General features: G+C 51.6%; 1 protein-coding gene across 1 annotated transcript in view; it reads left to right on the plus strand.

The window, feature by feature from the left end:
- The first annotated feature begins 833 nt into the window (after positions 1-833).
- The window catches only part of LAMC3 (laminin subunit gamma 3), a 70,305-nt gene continuing 53,005 nt past the window's right edge, over positions 834-18,133 (plus strand). Inside the window, exons 1-3 of the mRNA XM_004375765.1 lie at positions 834-1,238; positions 12,695-12,999; positions 17,921-18,051. Coding sequence (XP_004375822.1) covers positions 854-1,238; positions 12,695-12,999; positions 17,921-18,051 — 821 coding nt within the window. The 5' untranslated portion in view covers positions 834-853. The remainder of the gene's footprint in view (positions 1,239-12,694; positions 13,000-17,920; positions 18,052-18,133) is intronic.

Genomic DNA, 18,133 nt, shown 5'->3' on the forward strand with positions numbered 1-18,133 from the left:
GATTTAGGATTCAGCCTACTCTGATATGACCTTATTAACATAACGAAAGAAAAACCTACTTCCAAACAGGAACACATCCACAGGTACAGGGATTAGGATTTCAACACGTATTTTGGGGAGATACAATTAATCCATAACATACCCCCATCACAATCAATTCTTATTTTTCAAAAATTTCCTGACTATTCTCCCCTCATTTTGTTCCTGATTTTAGTGGAAGAAACTTTAGGGTTTCATCGTTTAATATGATGTTTGCTGAGAGGCCAGCAGCAGGAGCACATTGCAGTTAAGGAAGAGGTGGAAATGTGAGGAACCATCCCACCGACCTGCCTACGGTGCAATTTCTTGCTAGGAGATGCACAGACAGTAAAGACTAGGATCTTCCGAGGGAACCTTTATGTCCCCACTTACCCCACACTTGACAGTCAGTGATGAGCAGGTCTTATAGTGGTATTTCCACTGAATGAGCAACCACTGAGACCTCACAGCAATGAACCTCACAAAGCGGCAATGAACTTATATCATTACAAGGCCCATTTTATGGTTGAGGAAACTGAGGCTGAACGAGGTGAGGGTTCCCCAGCAGAGACAAGATTAGAAGGCAAGTCGGGCCACTCCAAGGTCACTCCGCGTCACGTCCACCAGGTGGGGGTGAGAGCGAAGGGACGGAGCAGTTGGGAGGTGGCGGGGTGCTGCCTGTCGTCGGTCCCTCCCTCTTGCCCTCCCAGCCCAGCCGCGGTCCCGCCCGCTGGGGGAGGCGTGTTCTCGCCCCCGGAGCGCTGTCCACTCCCACCCGAACAGAGGCCGGCAGGCAGAGAGCCAGGCGCGCACAGCCGGGCGCGCACGGTAGCCGATGCTCTTGACCATGACGGCGGTCGCGCTCCTGCTTAGCCTGGTGCTGCTGGCTCTACGGGCTGCGGGCGCCGGCATGGGCGCGTGTTACGACGGCGAGGGGCGCCCGCAGCGCTGCCTGCCAGTGTTCGAGAACGCGGCGTTTGGCCGGAGCGTGGAGGTCTCACACACGTGCGGCCACCCGCCTGAGGACTTCTGCCCGCACGTGGGCGCGCCGGGCGCTGCAGCGCAATGCCAGCGCTGTGACGCCGCCGACCCTGATCGCCACCACAACGCCTCCTACCTCACCGACTTCCACAGCCAGGACGACAGCACCTGGTGGCAGAGCCCGTCCATGGCTTTCGGTGTGCAGTACCCCACCTCGGTCAACATCACCCTCCGCCTGGGTAAGCACCGCCGGTGCACAGCCACCTCCACCCCTGTTCTCAACCCAGCCAGGGGTGGGAGGCAGAGGCCACAGCTGCTGTGCGCTGGAGTTGGAGGACCGAACTATGAGGGGCCCCAAGAACAGGACATGTGCACCCTAGTGGTGGCAGGATAGACTGAGGGGTGTCACTTGGGGCCTTGAGGGTCCCTAAAGGCTCTGGGAGCTCTTTGCAGAGTGGTGAGTCTGTGTGCTGTTACAATGCCCTGTGATGGCTTTTCATTCTTGACCCGGAATTGTTGGTGGGGAAAGGTGATCCCCCCAAGGGATGAACTAGCCCACCCTCTAGGGCAGTGGCTCCTAATCTTGGGTCTTCTGGTCAGCTTTAGGGGCTCAGTGAGCCCCAAGGCTGTGTGCAGTCTTTGGGTGTTTTTCTGGTGAGAGGAGTCCAAGTGTTCATCACTCAGAAAAGTTAAGCCTCTGTGCAGGAGGGCCAAGTTTCATCCTGCTGTTGGGCCGCTTGACTGGGTGGCATGACCTCTCTGCTCTCCCTCTGCCTCCCTCCACCCCATCCCATGCTAAGGCGCAAGCAAACAAAAAAAATCAAACTCTTTGCCGTCGAAGCGATTCCGACTCATAGCAACCCTATAGGACAGAATAGAACTGCCTCATATGGTTTCCAAGGCTGTATCTTTACGGAAGCAGACTGCCACATCTTTCTCCCAAGGAGCCATTGGTGGGTTCGAACTGCCAACCTTTTGGTTAATATTCGAGTGTGTGACCACTGCGCCACCAGGGCTCCTTTGCTAAGGTGCAGAACCCCTTAAGACCAATTGACGTCAAGTTGATTCCGACTCATGGACACCCCACATGTGTCAAAGTAGAACCTGTCCTCCATAGAGTTTTCAAGGCTCTGATCTATCAGAAGTAGATTGTCAGGCCTGTCTGCCAAGGTACCGTTCAGTGGGTTTGAATCACCAACCTTCATCTAGTAGCCAAAAGCTTACCCTTAGGGCCTGGGAATTAGAATCCAGAGGCCTGACTCCAGCCTTCACTGTCCAGCCACCCCGCATTTCAGGGAACTGGAATGCCTCCCACCCCTGGCCCAGCCCAGTCCAGCATCCTCCTTGAGTTCTAAACCGTGCTAAGCATCTTATCGGTTGCAGTCTCTACAGCTGTTCCAGGGAGGAAGTGTTTCCACGAGCATACACTCCTTTATCTGCAATGTCAAAGTCCCCCCAAAGCTTTGAAAACCAAGTTTGTTTATTTTTATAACTCATTAGGACTGCAAAATCTGACCTGAAGCTATTTATAGTCTATTTTAGCCCACTTACTGTGAATATTCATACAATTTGCTATTGAAATCTCATTTGAGTACAATCTGCAGCCCCACACTCCGCTAGGGGTGTTAACACAAACTATGGTAAATGCAGTGCATTGTCCTTCTAAAATCTGAGCAATTCTGAATTCCGAAACATATCTGGATCCAAGGAGTTTGGATAAGGCATTTTGGAACTGTATCCCTGTTTTTCAGATGAGAAAATCAAGGCTCAGAGAGGTTAAGTGTTTTACCCAAAGACACACAGCTGCAACATGAGAGTCGATATGAACCTGTGTACAAACTGCTTGACACGAACTCCCCCACCCATCAGAGAGGTTGGCTGTTCCTGGCCCTGGGTGACAGTGCCATGGGGAGGACTGGGAGATGATACTGGAGTGGGGGGAGCATGAGCCGCCTCATCAGAGCAGGCAGCTGCTGGCAGAGTGCTGGTGGCCGCCCCAAGAAGCTCACTTCCTGGGGTGTCATCACCTTCTCTTGACTTGTCTGGACCAGTAGGTGGGACTTCTGGATAGGCTGGGATCTCTACCCAGGCGGGGGTGACAGGAAGCTAGTAGGGGGAAGAGGCTAAGGGGAGTGCTGGCTGGATGGGGCTGGCAGGACCCCAAGGCCACAGGGGAAGGAATCTAGGACAGGGTGGGGGCTTGCAAGGGAGACACATTGTTCTGTGACAGAGGTTGCGGATTTGGCTGATGTGTTACATGTGTCAGTGGAATCCGGAGCCAGCAGGGGGAAGGGGCTCAGCCCGGCACTACAAAAGCAGGGGCTCAGCCTGGCACTAACAAAGCAGGATCTCAGCCCAGCAGTAACATTTCAGGGGTGAGGTGGGGGAGGGAGGCATCTAAATTTTTTGTATTTGGGGCAGTTCTCATTTGGTGGCTCAGCGATTAAAGCCCTTGGCCGCTAACTGAAAGGTTGGTGGTTCGAACCTACCAGCGACTCCGTGGGAGAAAGATGTGGTAGTACGCTTCTGTAAAGATCACAGTTCTACTGTCCTGTAGGGTCGCTATGAGTTGGAATCGACTCGATGTCAATGGAGACCCATTTACTGAGCGTTTGCTGTGTGCTGGTCCCTGTGCTTTAGCTGGTGACCTTGCTGAACTCTGCCTAGAACCCTTGGAGGGTTCCCATCCCTCTATAAGCAAAAAAACCTGAGGCTCAGAGAGGCCACACACTGTAAGAGGCAGAGTGAATACTTCACCCTGGCATGTCTGACCCTGACAGCCAGTGGCCTTTCCATTACGTCACACAGCTCCAGCCACATAGGAGATGTGCCGGGAGTGTTTGTACAGTGAATGGAGGAATGAAAGAGTGAATGAATGAATGAGTGAATGAATGAAGGTGTCACCACCTCTGTCCTGTGCTTTTAGGCCCAGCTCAGAGTTCTATTTTGCTTACTCTGGGAGATGGAATAGAGCAGAAATCACAAACCAAGGGCTTTGGACTCAGGCCCAGCTCAGCCACCACTGGGCAAGTGTCTTTGCCTCTCTGCACCTTGATTTTCTCATCTGTAAAACAGAGATAAGAATCATTACCTCCCAAGCTGGTTGTGTGGGTTCCATGCGCGTGGGTCAGCCAAATACTTATAGGCACCGTGATAGTTCTTGTGTGTGGAAAATGTCGCTCTGCTGAGAACAGCTCAGAGCTGAGCTTCCCCTGCAGGGTGGGCTCTACTGTCAGGATTGAGAAATCCTGGGCCTGGCCAACCTGGCCCCCAAGAGACACCCTGACCCTGGGCCCCACTTACGCACACGGGGAGCTGGGGTCGCACAGCAGCCCCAGACTCAGCCCATTTTTGGTTCCACGTGACTTTGATCAGCTCCAAGCTAAGCCAGGGATTGCATAATACTGGGGGAAGGAGAGGTCTGAGGCTGTCGGGGTTATCTCAGGATCCCCTCTGCTATGCCATTGTCCCCCAGGTGATAGGACCCTTGTCCCCAGTGAAGACCCTCTCCTCTCAGTCCTCAGGCCACTTCTGCTAGCTCTGTCCCCCACTCCCCCCACTCCTTGAAGGCTCATGGGAGGGGAGAGTGGGCGGTCTGCTCCGGCTGGGGGTGCCCTGGAGGGAGCCGGGTGAAGGGCAGGGGAGGGAGAGGCTGCTGGTCAGCTGGGATGGAGGTCGCTGCTTTCCCAGCCCCCTGCGAGCTCCCAGACATCTGTTCCAAATCCTCGAGTTGCTAAGCTGAGCCTTCCTGTCTGGGATGAAAGGCAGCAGTGGGGTCTGGCTGCTCCCAGCCTCCACCAAGGCCCAGGGAAGCAGGCCGGGCTAGGGCCAGGTGGCTGGCAGGGGCCGTAGGGGTAGGTGGATGGTCTTCAGGGGGCCACTCAACGCATGCCCAGAACTCTGCTGAGTCAGTACCCCAACCCAGCAGGGTTCATTCTTTTATAGAAGGGGAAACTAAGGCTCTGAGGATGAAATCAGTTGCCTAGAGTCACATACCCGGTAAATCATGGAGCCAAGTTTTGAACCCTGCCTGGTCTGACCCAGGACCCCTACCTCCAACTATGCTTCACTTAGGAATGATGAGTGTTCATTGTGATTCAAGCCTTGGTCCTGGAAACAACCAAGTCCAAGCCTTGGCTTTTTGGCAAGGGTAGGGGATACTTCTCCTTCCAGCATGCATGCTTGCTTGGATTCCTGAGAATCTCCTGGAACCTCAGAAAGACCCCTGAGTCCCCCAGCAAGTGAGTCATGAGCCCCTGAGCCAAAGGGAAGCTGCAAGGAGGAAGGTGGGTGGGCTCAGCCCCATGTCCCTGACCTCCTGTGTGCAGAGATGATTTCTTCATTGCATCCTTCACTCATTCGCTCAGTATTTGCTGAACCTTGTCTGCGCTGGCCATGGGGAGATGGCTGTGAGCAAGATCCACACACAGTCCCAGCCCTGTGGGGCTCACGGTTCCCTAGAAGACAGGTCGTACCAAGGAATTCCGCGAATGAAGACTGATGTTCATGTTGGGGTGAATGAACCTCATCTGGGGGTCAGGAAGGGCTTCACTGAGATCTGAAGGATGTTTGGAGTTGACAGAAGAGGGAAGGGCATTCCAAGCCAAGGGAACAGACGTGGGGAGGCAGGAGACAGCTCGGTGTGTTCTTGAACCCCCATGGCCTAGACTCTGGAGTGCAGGGAGTGAGGAGAGAGTGGGGCCTGGCCAGCCAGTGAGGCGGGGGCTGGATGTCAGGAGGACCCTGCCAGCCCCCGAGGCGCCCTAAAGCCAGTCGGGTCTCCTGAGCTTTGGCTCCATTGCATCTTCCTGTCGAGTGGGAGGCTGTGTTTCCCTTGGCTGGGGCCAGCGCTGGGGAGCCTAGTCCTCCTTCCTTCTCCTTGGGGGTTCCATCTGGAATGTTGGGCCCCAGGCGGGTAGGAGGGGTCAAGGCAGCAGCCATGGTTAGCCTCCACCCACAGAAGTGGCCCCCAAGGCTCCTAGGCCCAGCTGGCCTTGGCCGCCTGGCCCCTCACTGGGCCTCCCAGGACCGGCCCAGGAATTGCAGAGGTGGGAAGTGCTAAGCCAGGGAGGGGTGCAGGCATCTGTATGGACTGACCAGGTGGAGCTTGGCCTTCCATCAGCCTCCCCAGCCTACCACTCTGGCTGCAGCCAGATGTACTTCAGCAGGGCTGTGAGGAGCTGTTCCTCCCTTCCTCCTGGCCCTTAGATTTGCTGCTGTATCCGCCCGGGATTCTTTCTCTTCCAGCCTTCTTCTGGCTAGCCCATATCTCCTTCATTCAGTGAAACTCAATTGATCACTTACTGTGTTTGAGTCCCTGTGCCAAGCCCTGGGGAGGCAGCAGTGGACGAGCTCCTGTCAGCCCCACTCAGCTTAGAGGTGATAACCTCTGGGCAGCACCCCCACCCCACCAGGATCAGGCAGAGGCATTCTTGCAGCCACTCGCCCTCCCCCATCTCAGTGTGGGTCATGCTGTGTTGAGGTTTTGAGTTTGTCTGTGTCTATCACAAACTCCAAGCCATCAGAGGGAGAGCCTGTTTTCACAGCTGTCCCCCAGTGCCCAGCACAGGGCCCGCAGCATGATGGGTCCTCAATAAGTATTTGTCGAGTGGATGAATGGAATAACACGTAAAATGTTGCAGTGTGCATGCTCCCCCCTTTAGGAGTTCTGGTAGCACAGTGGTTAAGTGCTCAGCTGCTAACCAAAGGTTGGTGGTTGGAACCCACCAGCAGCTCTGCAGGAGATGTGGCAGTCTGCTTCCATAAAGATTACAGCCTTGGAAACCCTATGGGGCAGTTTTACTCTGTCCTATAGGGTCACTATGAGTCGGAATTGTCTTGACAGCAATGGGTTTGATTTTGTTTTTTTGGCATGCCCCGTGTCTGGGACCGTTGTGAGTGCTTTGCAGTATTTCCTCACTTAGCCCTGTTATTACGCCCATCCGGGGCAGTGGTGGTTCAGAGGTAGAATTCTCAACTTCCATGTGGGAGACACAGGTTCGATTCCCAACTGATGCACCTCACGTGCCACCACCCATCTGTCAGTGGAGGCTTGTGTGTTGCTATGATGCTGAACAGGTTTCAGTGGAGCTTCCAGACTAAGACAGACTAGGAAAAAAGGCCTGGCGACCTCCTTCTGAAAATCAGCCAGTGAAAACCCTGTGGATCACAGCAGTCCAATCTGCAACTGATCATGGGGATAGTGCAGGACAGGGCAGTGTTTTGTTCCATTGTGCATGGCATTGCCATGAGTTGGGGGTCAACTTGACAGCAGCTAAAAGCAACATTATTATGCCAATTTTACAAATGGGGAAACTGAGGCACCACATTCAAATCACTGGCCTAGGTAACCCTAAGGAGGTTAGAAATTTTGTCCTAGAGCCGGTAAGTGGTGGAACTGGGATGTGAACCCCAGCACGACACGGCTACACCGTATTTCCTCACCAGGAACGAGGGAATGAGTGAATGAAGGCATGAATGAATGAAGCTTCCCAGTCTTCCAGCTATATCCCAGACCCTCAGCAGTGGCATTCCCGACGGCCCCCACGTTCCTCCTGGCCTTTTCGTCCTTCCTGTCCACACTCCGCTCACACTCATCCCAGGCTACAGCCACTTCACCCACCTCCTTCCTTTGCTCTCCCTCATCTCTGGGCCAGGCCTTCCATTAGGCATGCTCTCGCCCTATCTCATGCCCCTGGGTTTGCCTGTTGAAATTGTGGCTGACATTCAGGCCTCCACCTGCACCTTATGCCCAGATGCAGTCTCCCACCTGAGCCCTTGGCCAGGTACTCGAGCAGCCTCCTAAACATCAGACTTCGAGTGTCACAAGACGGCCTTAGACTTAGGGTCCAAAAGTAAAGAAAGGCATCGTCCCTCCCTCCCCATCCCCATCTCTCATGCACCGAAGCCAGAAACCTGTGAGTCAGATATGATTCTTTCCTCTCGTCGGCGCTTTGACTCTAGCATCTCCCAGATAACTAGATTGTTCTCTGAAATATCCCTTGTGTGTGCCCTCCTCCCCATCATTCCCATTCAACTCCTCATCTGGTCCCAGCTTTAGTGCAATGGTCTTGAATACCCTGCTACTTCTCATTGTAGCTTTTCCAGTCATGTCTCAGCTCAGGCTGGACCTCAGAATCCTTCTCAACACAAAACCCTAGGCAGTACTCTATCTGATGAAACCTGCTTCCTCTCCCCAGGATAGACAATAGGCTCAATGATCTTGATTCTTCCTTGGGTCTCAGACTCTTGGTCTTGAGACGGGAGAGCTGAGGTGGGCTCAGCCCAAGTTCAGCCAGGCTCTTGTGGTGTTTGGCACCATGGTCATGGGGAGTCCCCAGCTCCTGACAGGGATTCACCATGCCCAGAATTGCCCACAGCTAGGATGGGAGAGGAAGGACTGGCACGGTATGATCTCCCCACAGGCTGGAAGCAGCTCCCATGCCTGCTCCTGATGCCCACAGAGGGCAAGGCGGCCTCACCCATGCCTTCTCAATCTGCTCCCCACCCTGCCCCCTCCAGCCTCACTCCCAGGCCACTGCTCCCCAGATGGCTCCAATTAAAGGGCTTTGTTTTATTTCCATCTTCCCAAAATAAACCTCTCCCGTTCCGACCTCATTCTCTGGTCTGTGCCGGATGTGGGTGGCTTGTTTTTATGACTGGCCCTGGTGTCATTCTTGATGGGCTTTTATGTCCCAGCTGGTTGGAGAGACAGGGCTTGGCGAGCCTGGTGCTTGGTTTTGGTGGGCCTCCACCGTGCCGGCAGCTGGACCAGGCTGCATGTGAAGGCTGGGGGGCAGAGTGGGACCTCCACAGTCTCCATGGACACCAGCACCCACTTCCCAGAAGCGCCTTCTCGCTGGGAATACACAGAGTCCTGAATAGGACGGTAGCCTGGTTCAGGGCAGTGACTTTGGGCAGACAAGCTGGAGGTTGAGGAGAGGCTCAGCTGTGCTCTGCAGGGCATTGAGTGGCTCCTTTTCTCTTCCTTGCGCCTCAGTATCCTCATTAGTATAATGCATACAATGATGGGACTGTTTGGGGATCTCGATACAGTGGCATAAAGTTCTTATTCAGGTGCCTGGTACACAGTAGGTGCTCACTAAATGTTGGCTCTTATTGTTAAACAGACTCATTCAGGGATCATGACTTGTCCACATACTTATGGTCTTAGCCATTTTGCCGGGCCTGCCTATGTCAACCGGCTCCTTAAAGTTACAAGTCATTCTTCATCCTTGCTGGCTCATTGGCAAGCGTTCATTGAGCACCTACTGTGTGCCAGGTGCTGTGCTCAGCAATAAGGAGTCACAGCCCCTGCCCCATGAGAGTCATAGAGAGGCTTTGGGGGCCCCAGCAAGGCACATAATCCCATCAAGAGAGGCTTCTGTGAGCTGAGGTGGCAAGGATGAGTAGCAGTTAACCAGGGAATGCAGAGAGAAGGGCGTTCTGGGCTGGGCCAGATGCTGGCAGAACCAGGGCCTCTTCATGTTTCAGTCTGGCTGGAGCATGGAGGGGGAAGGGACCAGTGGCAAGGAGTGAGGCTGGGGCATGTAGTCAGTCTGCTAAGCCAGGGGATGAGCAGGGGTGTGTGGGAGCCAGCCAGGTGAGGAGTGGGGATAAGCATTCAAGGCACAGGGAACAGTGTATTGGGTGGCTGGGAGGTAAGGCAGTTACATGCTCCCAAGTAGCATCACCCCCACTCAACAGCTGGGGAGGATGTTTTGGCCCAACTTTCCTGATAGTAATACATCTGTCTAAATTACCCTGAAGCCTCATTGGGCCCTGGAACTTTCGAGGGTCTGGGTTGGAGCTGCAAATCTAATTCTTGTCGCTCCTTAGAAGATCTTGAGGCTGTTTCCTTCCCCAGCCTTTGGTTTGTCTTTGTTAGAAACCGTTTCAGCACAAAGCAGGGATTAAGATGCTGCCTTGGCCTGTCTAATTAACTCTTGTATCAAAAATTCCCCTGCCGCGTCTCTAATGGTCCTGCATCTTCTCTCACCTCTTGGCTTGGTGAGGAGGAGGAAAAGCCATTTCCTAGCACGTGATGTTGCTTGTTTACATGAAATCCCAGTGACTGCATTTTTCCAATAGTGATTCTAGCTGCCAGCTACCTTTTAAGTGGCTCCAAGCTCCCCTCCCGAGAGGTGTCTGGCTGCTAGATGTTTACTGAGCAGTCTGCGCCTGCGACCCCGCAGCAGCCTCCCATGCAGCTCTAGTGAATGTGAATCTGGGGTAAACCGCCTGCCTTGATTAGGGGCCTGAAGCTTGCTTGTCACAGAAGCAGACACTGCGCCACTCCCAGACAGTGGCTTGGTTGGCTACACATGCTTTGTTTTAAGGGACTGAGAGTGCCAAGTTGGGCTGCAACTTCACTTTGAAAAACATCTTAAAACAGAACATGGCCAGGCAGTTAACTTTTTGAAAATTGAAAAAAAAAAAAAGTATTTTCTCTTGTTTTTAAATTAGAACAAGCTTAATGAGAGAGAATTTGGAAGATGTAGAAAAATTGAAAAGGGAAGAAAAGTCACCCAAAGTCCTCTGCCCTGCGGAGCACCACACTTCTCAGTTTGTCTTTCTTTTCTGCTTATTCTCTTAGGATGTTTTAAATATAAATCTGATGATTCTGCGTGTATAATCTTGTGTCTTTTTTTCACTTCATATTTTAACCTAAGCTTTTCCCGCGTATTACAAGCTCTTTGCCAGCTGTTTCAATGGCTACAATCATCACATGACTTTATGTCCTACAATTTACTTAGCTATTCCGTATGGTTCCAATTTTTCACCAGTATAAAAAATGCCCTGATGAACGTCTTCATGCACTGAGACTCCTTTCCTTGTTTGAATTCCCAGAAGTGAAGTTCCTCTGCCAAAGGCCAGGAATATTTGCACGGCTCTTCATCCATGTTGCCAAACTGCCTTCCCAAAGGGCCAAGATTTTTTTTCTTTAATGTACCAACTATATTGAGATATAATTCACGTAACATACAATGCACCCACTTAAAGCTTAAAATTCAATGGGTTTTAGTATATTCACAGAGTTGTGGTGATCACAACCAATTTTAGAATAATTTCATCACCCCAAAAAGAAACCTTCTACCATTTAGCAGTCACTCCTCATTGTTATTGTTAGGTGCAGTCAAGTCGTTCGGACTCATAGTGACTCTATGTACAACACAAGGAAACACTGCCCGGTCCTGCATCATCCTCACAATAATTGTCATGCTTGAGCCCATTGTTACAGCCGCTGTGTCAATACATCTCCTTGAGGATCTTCCTCTTTTTTGCTGACCCTCTACTTTATCAAGCATGATGTCCTTCTCCAGGGAATGGTCCCTCCTGATAACGTGCCCAAAGTACATGAGACGAAGTCTCACCATCCTCGCTTCTAAGGAGCAATCTGGCTGTACTTCTTCCAAGACAGGTTTGTTTGTTCTTCTGGCAGTCCATGGTATAGTCAATATTCTTTGCCAACACCATAATTCAAAGGTGTCAATTCTTCTTCGGTCTTGCTCGTTTGTTGTTCAGCTTTCACGTTCATATGAGGAGCTTGAAAATACCATGGCTCGGGTCAGGTGCACCTTAGTCCTCAAAGTGACATCTTTGCTGAAAGGCACTCCTCATTACCTCCCAATATCCCCCAGCCCTAAAAAAAAAAACCAAAAAAAGCAACGCAGTTGCTATTGAGTTGAGTCCAACTTATGGTGGCCCCTTTGTATGGTGGTACCACATTTTATTTACCCATTCATTAGTTGACAGATGTTTGAGTTGTTGCCACTTTTTGGCTGTTCTAAATAATGCTGCTGTGAACATTTGTGCACACGTTTTTGTATGGACCTATGTTTTCATTCCTCGTCATAGAAGTAGAACCGCTGGGTCAAATAGTAACTCTGTGTTTTAACATTTTGAGGAACTATCAGACTGTTTTTCAAAGTAGCTGCACCATTTTATATTCCCACCAGCAGTGCATGAGGTTTCCAATTTCCCCACATTCTCATCAGCACTTATTATTATCCTTGATTCTATCCATCCTAGTGGGTGATATCTTGTTATAGTTGTGATTGGCATTTCCCTGATAGCTAATGATGTTGAGCATCTTTTCATGGGCTTATTGGCCATTTGTATATCATTTTTTGGAGAAAGATCTATTCAGATCCTTTGCCCATTTTTTAATTGGGTTATTTGTCTTTTTATTTTTGAATGGTAAGAGTTCTTTATATATTCTAGAGACAAGTACCTTATCAGATCTATGATTTGCAAATATTTTCTCCCATTCTGTGGGTTGTTTTTTTCATTTTCTCAGTGGTATCCTTTGAAACAAAATGTTTTTTATTTTGATTAAGTTCAATTTTTCTGTTTTCTTTTGTTACTTTTAGTATCCTATCTAAGGAGGCTTTGCCTAACCTGAGGTCACAAAGATCTACTTCTGTGTTTTTTTCTAAGAGTTTTATACTTTCAGTTCTTACATAGGGCCAAGCTTTTTAAGCAGAGAACTAAAGTGATTCTCCTCAGTATGTAAGGAAGACAGCGGGCCAGAAGAGGTGGCAGCAGCAAGGCAGGCTTAAGGGCCAGAGAGAAGAGACAGCCTCTAACAATCCATCCAAGTCAGTTGTACAATGCAGCCTTTCTACTCTCCCTGGACCAGGATTCCAACTTTCCCTTCCCTTCTGTTAACTGAGTCCATTTCTTCCTGCTGCAGGAAAGGCTTATGAAATCACTTATGTAAGGCTGAAGTTCCACACCAGTCGCCCCGAGAGCTTCGCCATTTACAAGCGCAGCCGTGCTGGCGGCCCGTGGGAGCCCTACCAGTACTACAGCGCCTCCTGCGAGAAGACCTACAGCAGGCCCGAGAGGCTGTACCTGCACCCCGGCGAGGACGAGCGTGTGGCCTTCTGCACCTCCGAGTTCAGCGACATCTCCCCACTGAGCGGAGGCAACGTGGCCTTCTCCACCCTGGAGGGCCGGCCCAGCGCCTACAACTTCGAGGAGAGCCCCGTGCTGCAGGTCAGAGACGAGTGGGGCTGGGCTTGGGGCGGGATGCCCCGGCTAGGAGGACCACAGGGAAGTCTACAGTAGCCAGGCGCAAGGGGCCATGAGAGATCTTCAGATTTTCAAACTTTAAGCAACAGAATCTTTGTTGTGTCTAAATCTTTTGTGAACACCGGATAAAGAAAGGGATAAAAACGTCCCTTCCCTTGTCTCCTGTAGCAGAGCCCTGCAGCTCCCAGGAGCCCCGGGGCCACCTTCCTTAAATGGATGGGGACACTGAGGCCTGGAAAGGGAAGGCATTTGCCAGGGGAACACATGAGTTGGTGGAAGAGCCCAGACCAGAGCCTTAATCTCCAGGCCCCAGACGCTGCTCTTCTGGAATGCCATGCTACAGGGTTTCACTTCCTCCCTCGGTGAAATGCTAACAGCGCCTGCCCTGTGTGTCCCCAAGGACTTTCATGAGGATAAACTGGAAAGCATGAAACGAACATGAGCTTTGGAGTCATACAGTCCTGGGTTCAATACAGTAAGGCAGCGCTGTCCAACAGAACTTTCTGTGATGATAGAATTGGTCTGTATCTGCATTGTCCAATATCATAGCCATCAGCCACAGGTGGCTACAGATCACTTGAAATGTCATTAGTGTGACTAGCTGTATTAGTTTCCCAGGGCTGCTGGAAGAAAGTACTACAAGTTGGATGGCTTAAAATGACAGAAATCTGTTGTCTCACAGTTCTGAAGGCTAGTAATCTGAATTCAGGGCATTGGCAGGACCATGGTCTCTCCAAAGCCTCTAGGGGTTGCATCTTGTCGCTCCCATCTTCTGGTAGCCCCAGGCAATCCTTGGCTTGCAGCTGCAGCCTTCTCTACCTCCCTCATCACCTGGCTTTCTTCCCTCTGAGTCTCTGTCTTTGCATCTCTTCTCATTTCTAAGGGCACCACTCAGATTGGATGAGGACGTACTCTACTCCAGTATGATCTCATACTAACTGATAACACCTTCAAAGACCCTATTTCCAAGCAAGTTCACATTCACAGGTACCAGGAGTTAGAACTTCAGTATATCTTTGCTAGTGGTGGCGTGGGCGGGGGGGGGGGGGCAGGCAAATTTAATCCATAACACCGAGGAACTGAATTTTACATTTTAGTTCATTTTCATTTAAATAGCCACATGTGTCTCACAGCTGTGTGGAGAGAGCAGGTTGGAGAGTGCAGCTAAGGGATAGTAACAGTGTCTACACAGTGGCCAGCGCAGGGTTTGGCATGCAGGAGGTGCTCATTCCCGCTTTGAATATGAGAGTTCACGGTATTTGCCCTTCTCGTCCTCACAGCAGAGAGAGCAGTGGGCTCGTGGCTGTGTCCATCCATACAGACCCTCCCAGTCCAGCCCATGGTGCTCAACTCAGATTTGTGGCCCTACTGGTGGCTGCACCCATGGATGCCTACATTCATGTGTGACCATATCATTCATCTGCAGACGTGTTAGTCTGCTTGATGTAGCTGGGTGTTCTCAGGGAGCCAAGGGGTGGAAGACCCTCTGGTCCATTTCCCTGGGTTCCAGCAGACCTCTGACCAAGTAAAACTGCCACTTCCTTCCCTCGAGACTTTCAAAGCATTCCTTTGCTGTTGCGGATTGAATTGTGACCCCCACAAAAGATACGTTGAAGTCCTAAACCCTCTACCTGTGAATGTGACAGTATTTAGAAATAGAGTCTTTAAAGATGTTGTCAGTTAGGTTAGCATGAGATCATACTGGAGTGGAGTGGGTTCTAATTCAACCTGAGTGGTGTCCTTATAAAAGAGAAAAGACACAGAGATGGGAAGACAGAGGAAGGACACCGGAAAATGCCTGGAGCCACCAGAAGCTAGGAGAAAGGCATTGAACAGATTCTCCCTCAAAGCCTCAGGAAGAATCGACACAGCTGATACTCTGATCTGGGACTTCCAGCCTCCAGAACTCTGAGACAATAAATTTCCATTCCTATAAGCCATCCAGGTTGTGGTATTTTGTTATAGCTGCCCTAGGAAATGAATACATTCGCCTATCTGGGATAGCCAGGGGGCTGGGGTTAGAGCCCTGTCTGGCTTCAGAGGGGACACTGACGCCCAGAAAGAAGTTGTGGCCTGCCTGCGCTGCACAGCAGAACAAGACCTGGCAATTCAGGGACAGATTACCCAATAAGCAAGGTAGGCATGGGCTTAATTTGGCTTACTTACTAATCTGTAGTATATAATTTCACATCAAAGATGTGGTGAAACCCATGTGAAATTGTGCACTACAGATTAGAAAGTAAACACAATTAAGCCAGTGCCTACCTTGCTTGTAAGCCCGTGCATACTGGGTTCCCAAGTTAATTTGCCCCTGCCTGGATCACATCTCTAGATGCCCAGGCTCTGCTGTCCCGTTAAAAATGTTCCCGTGTCATCGTCATGATTTTGTTTAAAGTTACAGTCTCTTCTCCACGGGACTCCAAGCTCTTTAGGGTGGAAGAAATCGGCCAAGGTCAGATGAAGACAAGCAGAAAGGGCCAGGCTATTGCTCCACATGCATCTCTGCTACTGTCGCCTGAGGAGAAGCTTAACCTGAGACCCTCGGCAGGGGGCAGTTTCTAACCGGAGGCTATTGCCACATACATCCTGGATGTTTTCCCTGACTAGAAACGACCTTTTCAGAAGTGTCCCCCCTGCTGCTCCCAGGCAGAAGCCTAGGGCAGAGAAGAACAAAGAAAGGCAAGGCCCCCCACCAGCCCCTGGCACTTTTCCCTCGTCCTCCCCTCCTGGCACATCGGATGGAGCTTCCTCCTTGGAGGACACAGAGCATTTCTGGGGTGGGAGGCTGGGAGATAACAAAGGGTGTGTGCATGTGGCTGCTGGGTCTCATGTCCCTCTGTCCCCCACAGAGGGTACAAGGATGTTAGAGAGAAGGCTGACCTGGCTGACCCGAATCAGGCCACCGGAGACAAGGGGCAGCCTCAGCATCCCCAGCTCCTTGTGGTGCTGGATGGGACAGACTCACAGCTCCTTAGAATCCAAGTGCTCCACCTCCTGTGTCTCCTTAACCCCACGTCCTGGAGCCAGGGATCTGTCCACAATAAACCTAGAGCCCACTCGTGGTTGTGGCTGGGCCATTACAGATTGCAAAAGCCCATTGCCTAGGTACAGTGGGGCTTCGGTTTGCCTAAATGTCCTTACCTTTAAGGCATCGGGAGTGCCCCTTACAATGTGGGCTGAGGTAACAAAGCCCTCTTCTCTCCCAGCGCCCACCCTGGTGGCTTTCACCTCGTTCCTTCACTGTCACCCTCTTTACAGACTGATAGAGCAGGTCATAGGCCAGAAAGCAGATGCAGGAACCCAGAGGAGCAGTACTTGCCCACTTTGTCACTCACAGGCCAGGAGACCTTGGGCAGACCATTGCCATCTCTGGGCCCCGCTGGTGTGATGAAGGTGTTGGGGTAGATGCTGAAAGGCAGGCTAGTCTGGTGGTTAAGGCTTGGGCCCTGGGGTCAGACAGAGCTGAATCCCAGTTCTGCCAGGTAAGTTGTGCAATTTGGACCAGAGTACTTATGCTCGCTGAGCCTCAGTCTCCTTGTCTATAAAATGAAGATAATAACAGACCCAATGAAATGGTGAATACAACATGCCTAACCCATAATAATCACGCAGTAAGTATCAGCTGCTGCTACTTCAAACCCAACTGGTTTGAGTTCTCTAGGTGGCACTTTTTCTGGAGAAAGAAAAGAACAGCGGCGCCTTCAGCTGTGGACTGCTGGATTTTCCCACCTCGGGCCTTCGATCCAGGGAACAGCGGCTTCGGCAGCTCCTGGGCACTTGTTAGAAAGGCAGCATCTCAGGCCCCACCCCAGACCTCTGTTCAGAATCTGCATTTTAACCAGCTCCCTGGGTGAGCTGCATGTACACTAACATTTGAGAAATGCAACTTTAGGTGATTCAAGGACTGACGGAGACTTGCAGACCCAAGCACAAACTCAGCTAAGTATAGAGAGGCCCATTGAAGGCTTCTGGTCCTGCCAAAGCACCATCAGGCAGAGGCCCTGGGTCTCAGGCAGTGGGCTCGCGAGTTGCCAAGCTCAGGGGGAGCTGGGGAGACCCGAGTTACACTGGGGACAGAAGACATACGTTGCCAGGAGCTCCTTCTCTGTACTGATGAGCCTGATTGCTAAACCAGGGGCTCCTGGGCTGAATTAAAATACTGATTAAAATTCAGCCGGAGCTACCTCTGATTATAACAGCAGGCGGATCAAACTGTCAGCCTTCACGTGGGTCCTCCCCCACTTCCCCACCAAGCTCTTCCATGGGGAAGCTGTTCGTTCAGTGATCAGCAAGTATTTATCAAGTGCCTGTTAACGTGCCAGGCAGAGAGGCTGGGGGCTGGGGATGCAGTGAGAACAAGGAGCTCCAAGTCCCTGCTCTCGTGGGGCAGGTGATTTGTCTGTGTGGGCCTACCCTAAGCCAGGCCCTGCTGAGCAGGGGAGAAGGGTGCTGGAACATGTCCTCCCTCACTGAGCTCTAGAATGGGGGTTCAGGGGCCACTAGAAGTCAGGCGACCTGCACAGGTAGGGTCTTAGATGGACCCCTGCCCCCTAGTAACACCTCTACCACTTACATTCACCATTGATCTACTCCTCCAAACACCCTGGTAGGGTAGTCACATTGGTTCCATTTCACAGATGGGAAAAACAGAGGCTCCAAGACATTAAGCACAGCCAGTGAGTGGCCTGGAACTCAGGCTGGCGTGACCCCAAAGCACCGGCTTCTTATTTCTGCAGGTTCTCAGGGTTTGTCTGAGCTTGGCCTGTCCCTGTGCCCCAGGAGCCTCCCAGCACAGCCAGCCGGACCTGCCAGCAGAGCAGGATGGGGGCATATACTCAGGAACCTGTTAATGGTGTCTCTTGCCTTCTCCCCTTCGTCCCCCCAGGACTGGGTCACCAGCACTGAGCTCCTCATCTCCCTAGACCGGCTCAACACGTTTGGGGATGACATCTTCAAGGACCCCAAGGTGCTCCAGTCCTACTACTACGCCGTATCTGACTTCTCTGTGGGCGGCAGGTAGGTGAAGGCAGGGTGCTGAGGCCCAGAGAGGAGGCAGGAGTAAAGCAAGACTCCAGGACGCTGGTCCTGGAGCAGAAGC

The sequence above is a fragment of the Trichechus manatus genome, unplaced genomic scaffold (assembly GCF_000243295.1).
Source record: "Trichechus manatus latirostris isolate Lorelei unplaced genomic scaffold, TriManLat1.0 scaffold00038, whole genome shotgun sequence".
NCBI classification, from domain to species: domain Eukaryota; kingdom Metazoa; phylum Chordata; class Mammalia; order Sirenia; family Trichechidae; genus Trichechus; species Trichechus manatus.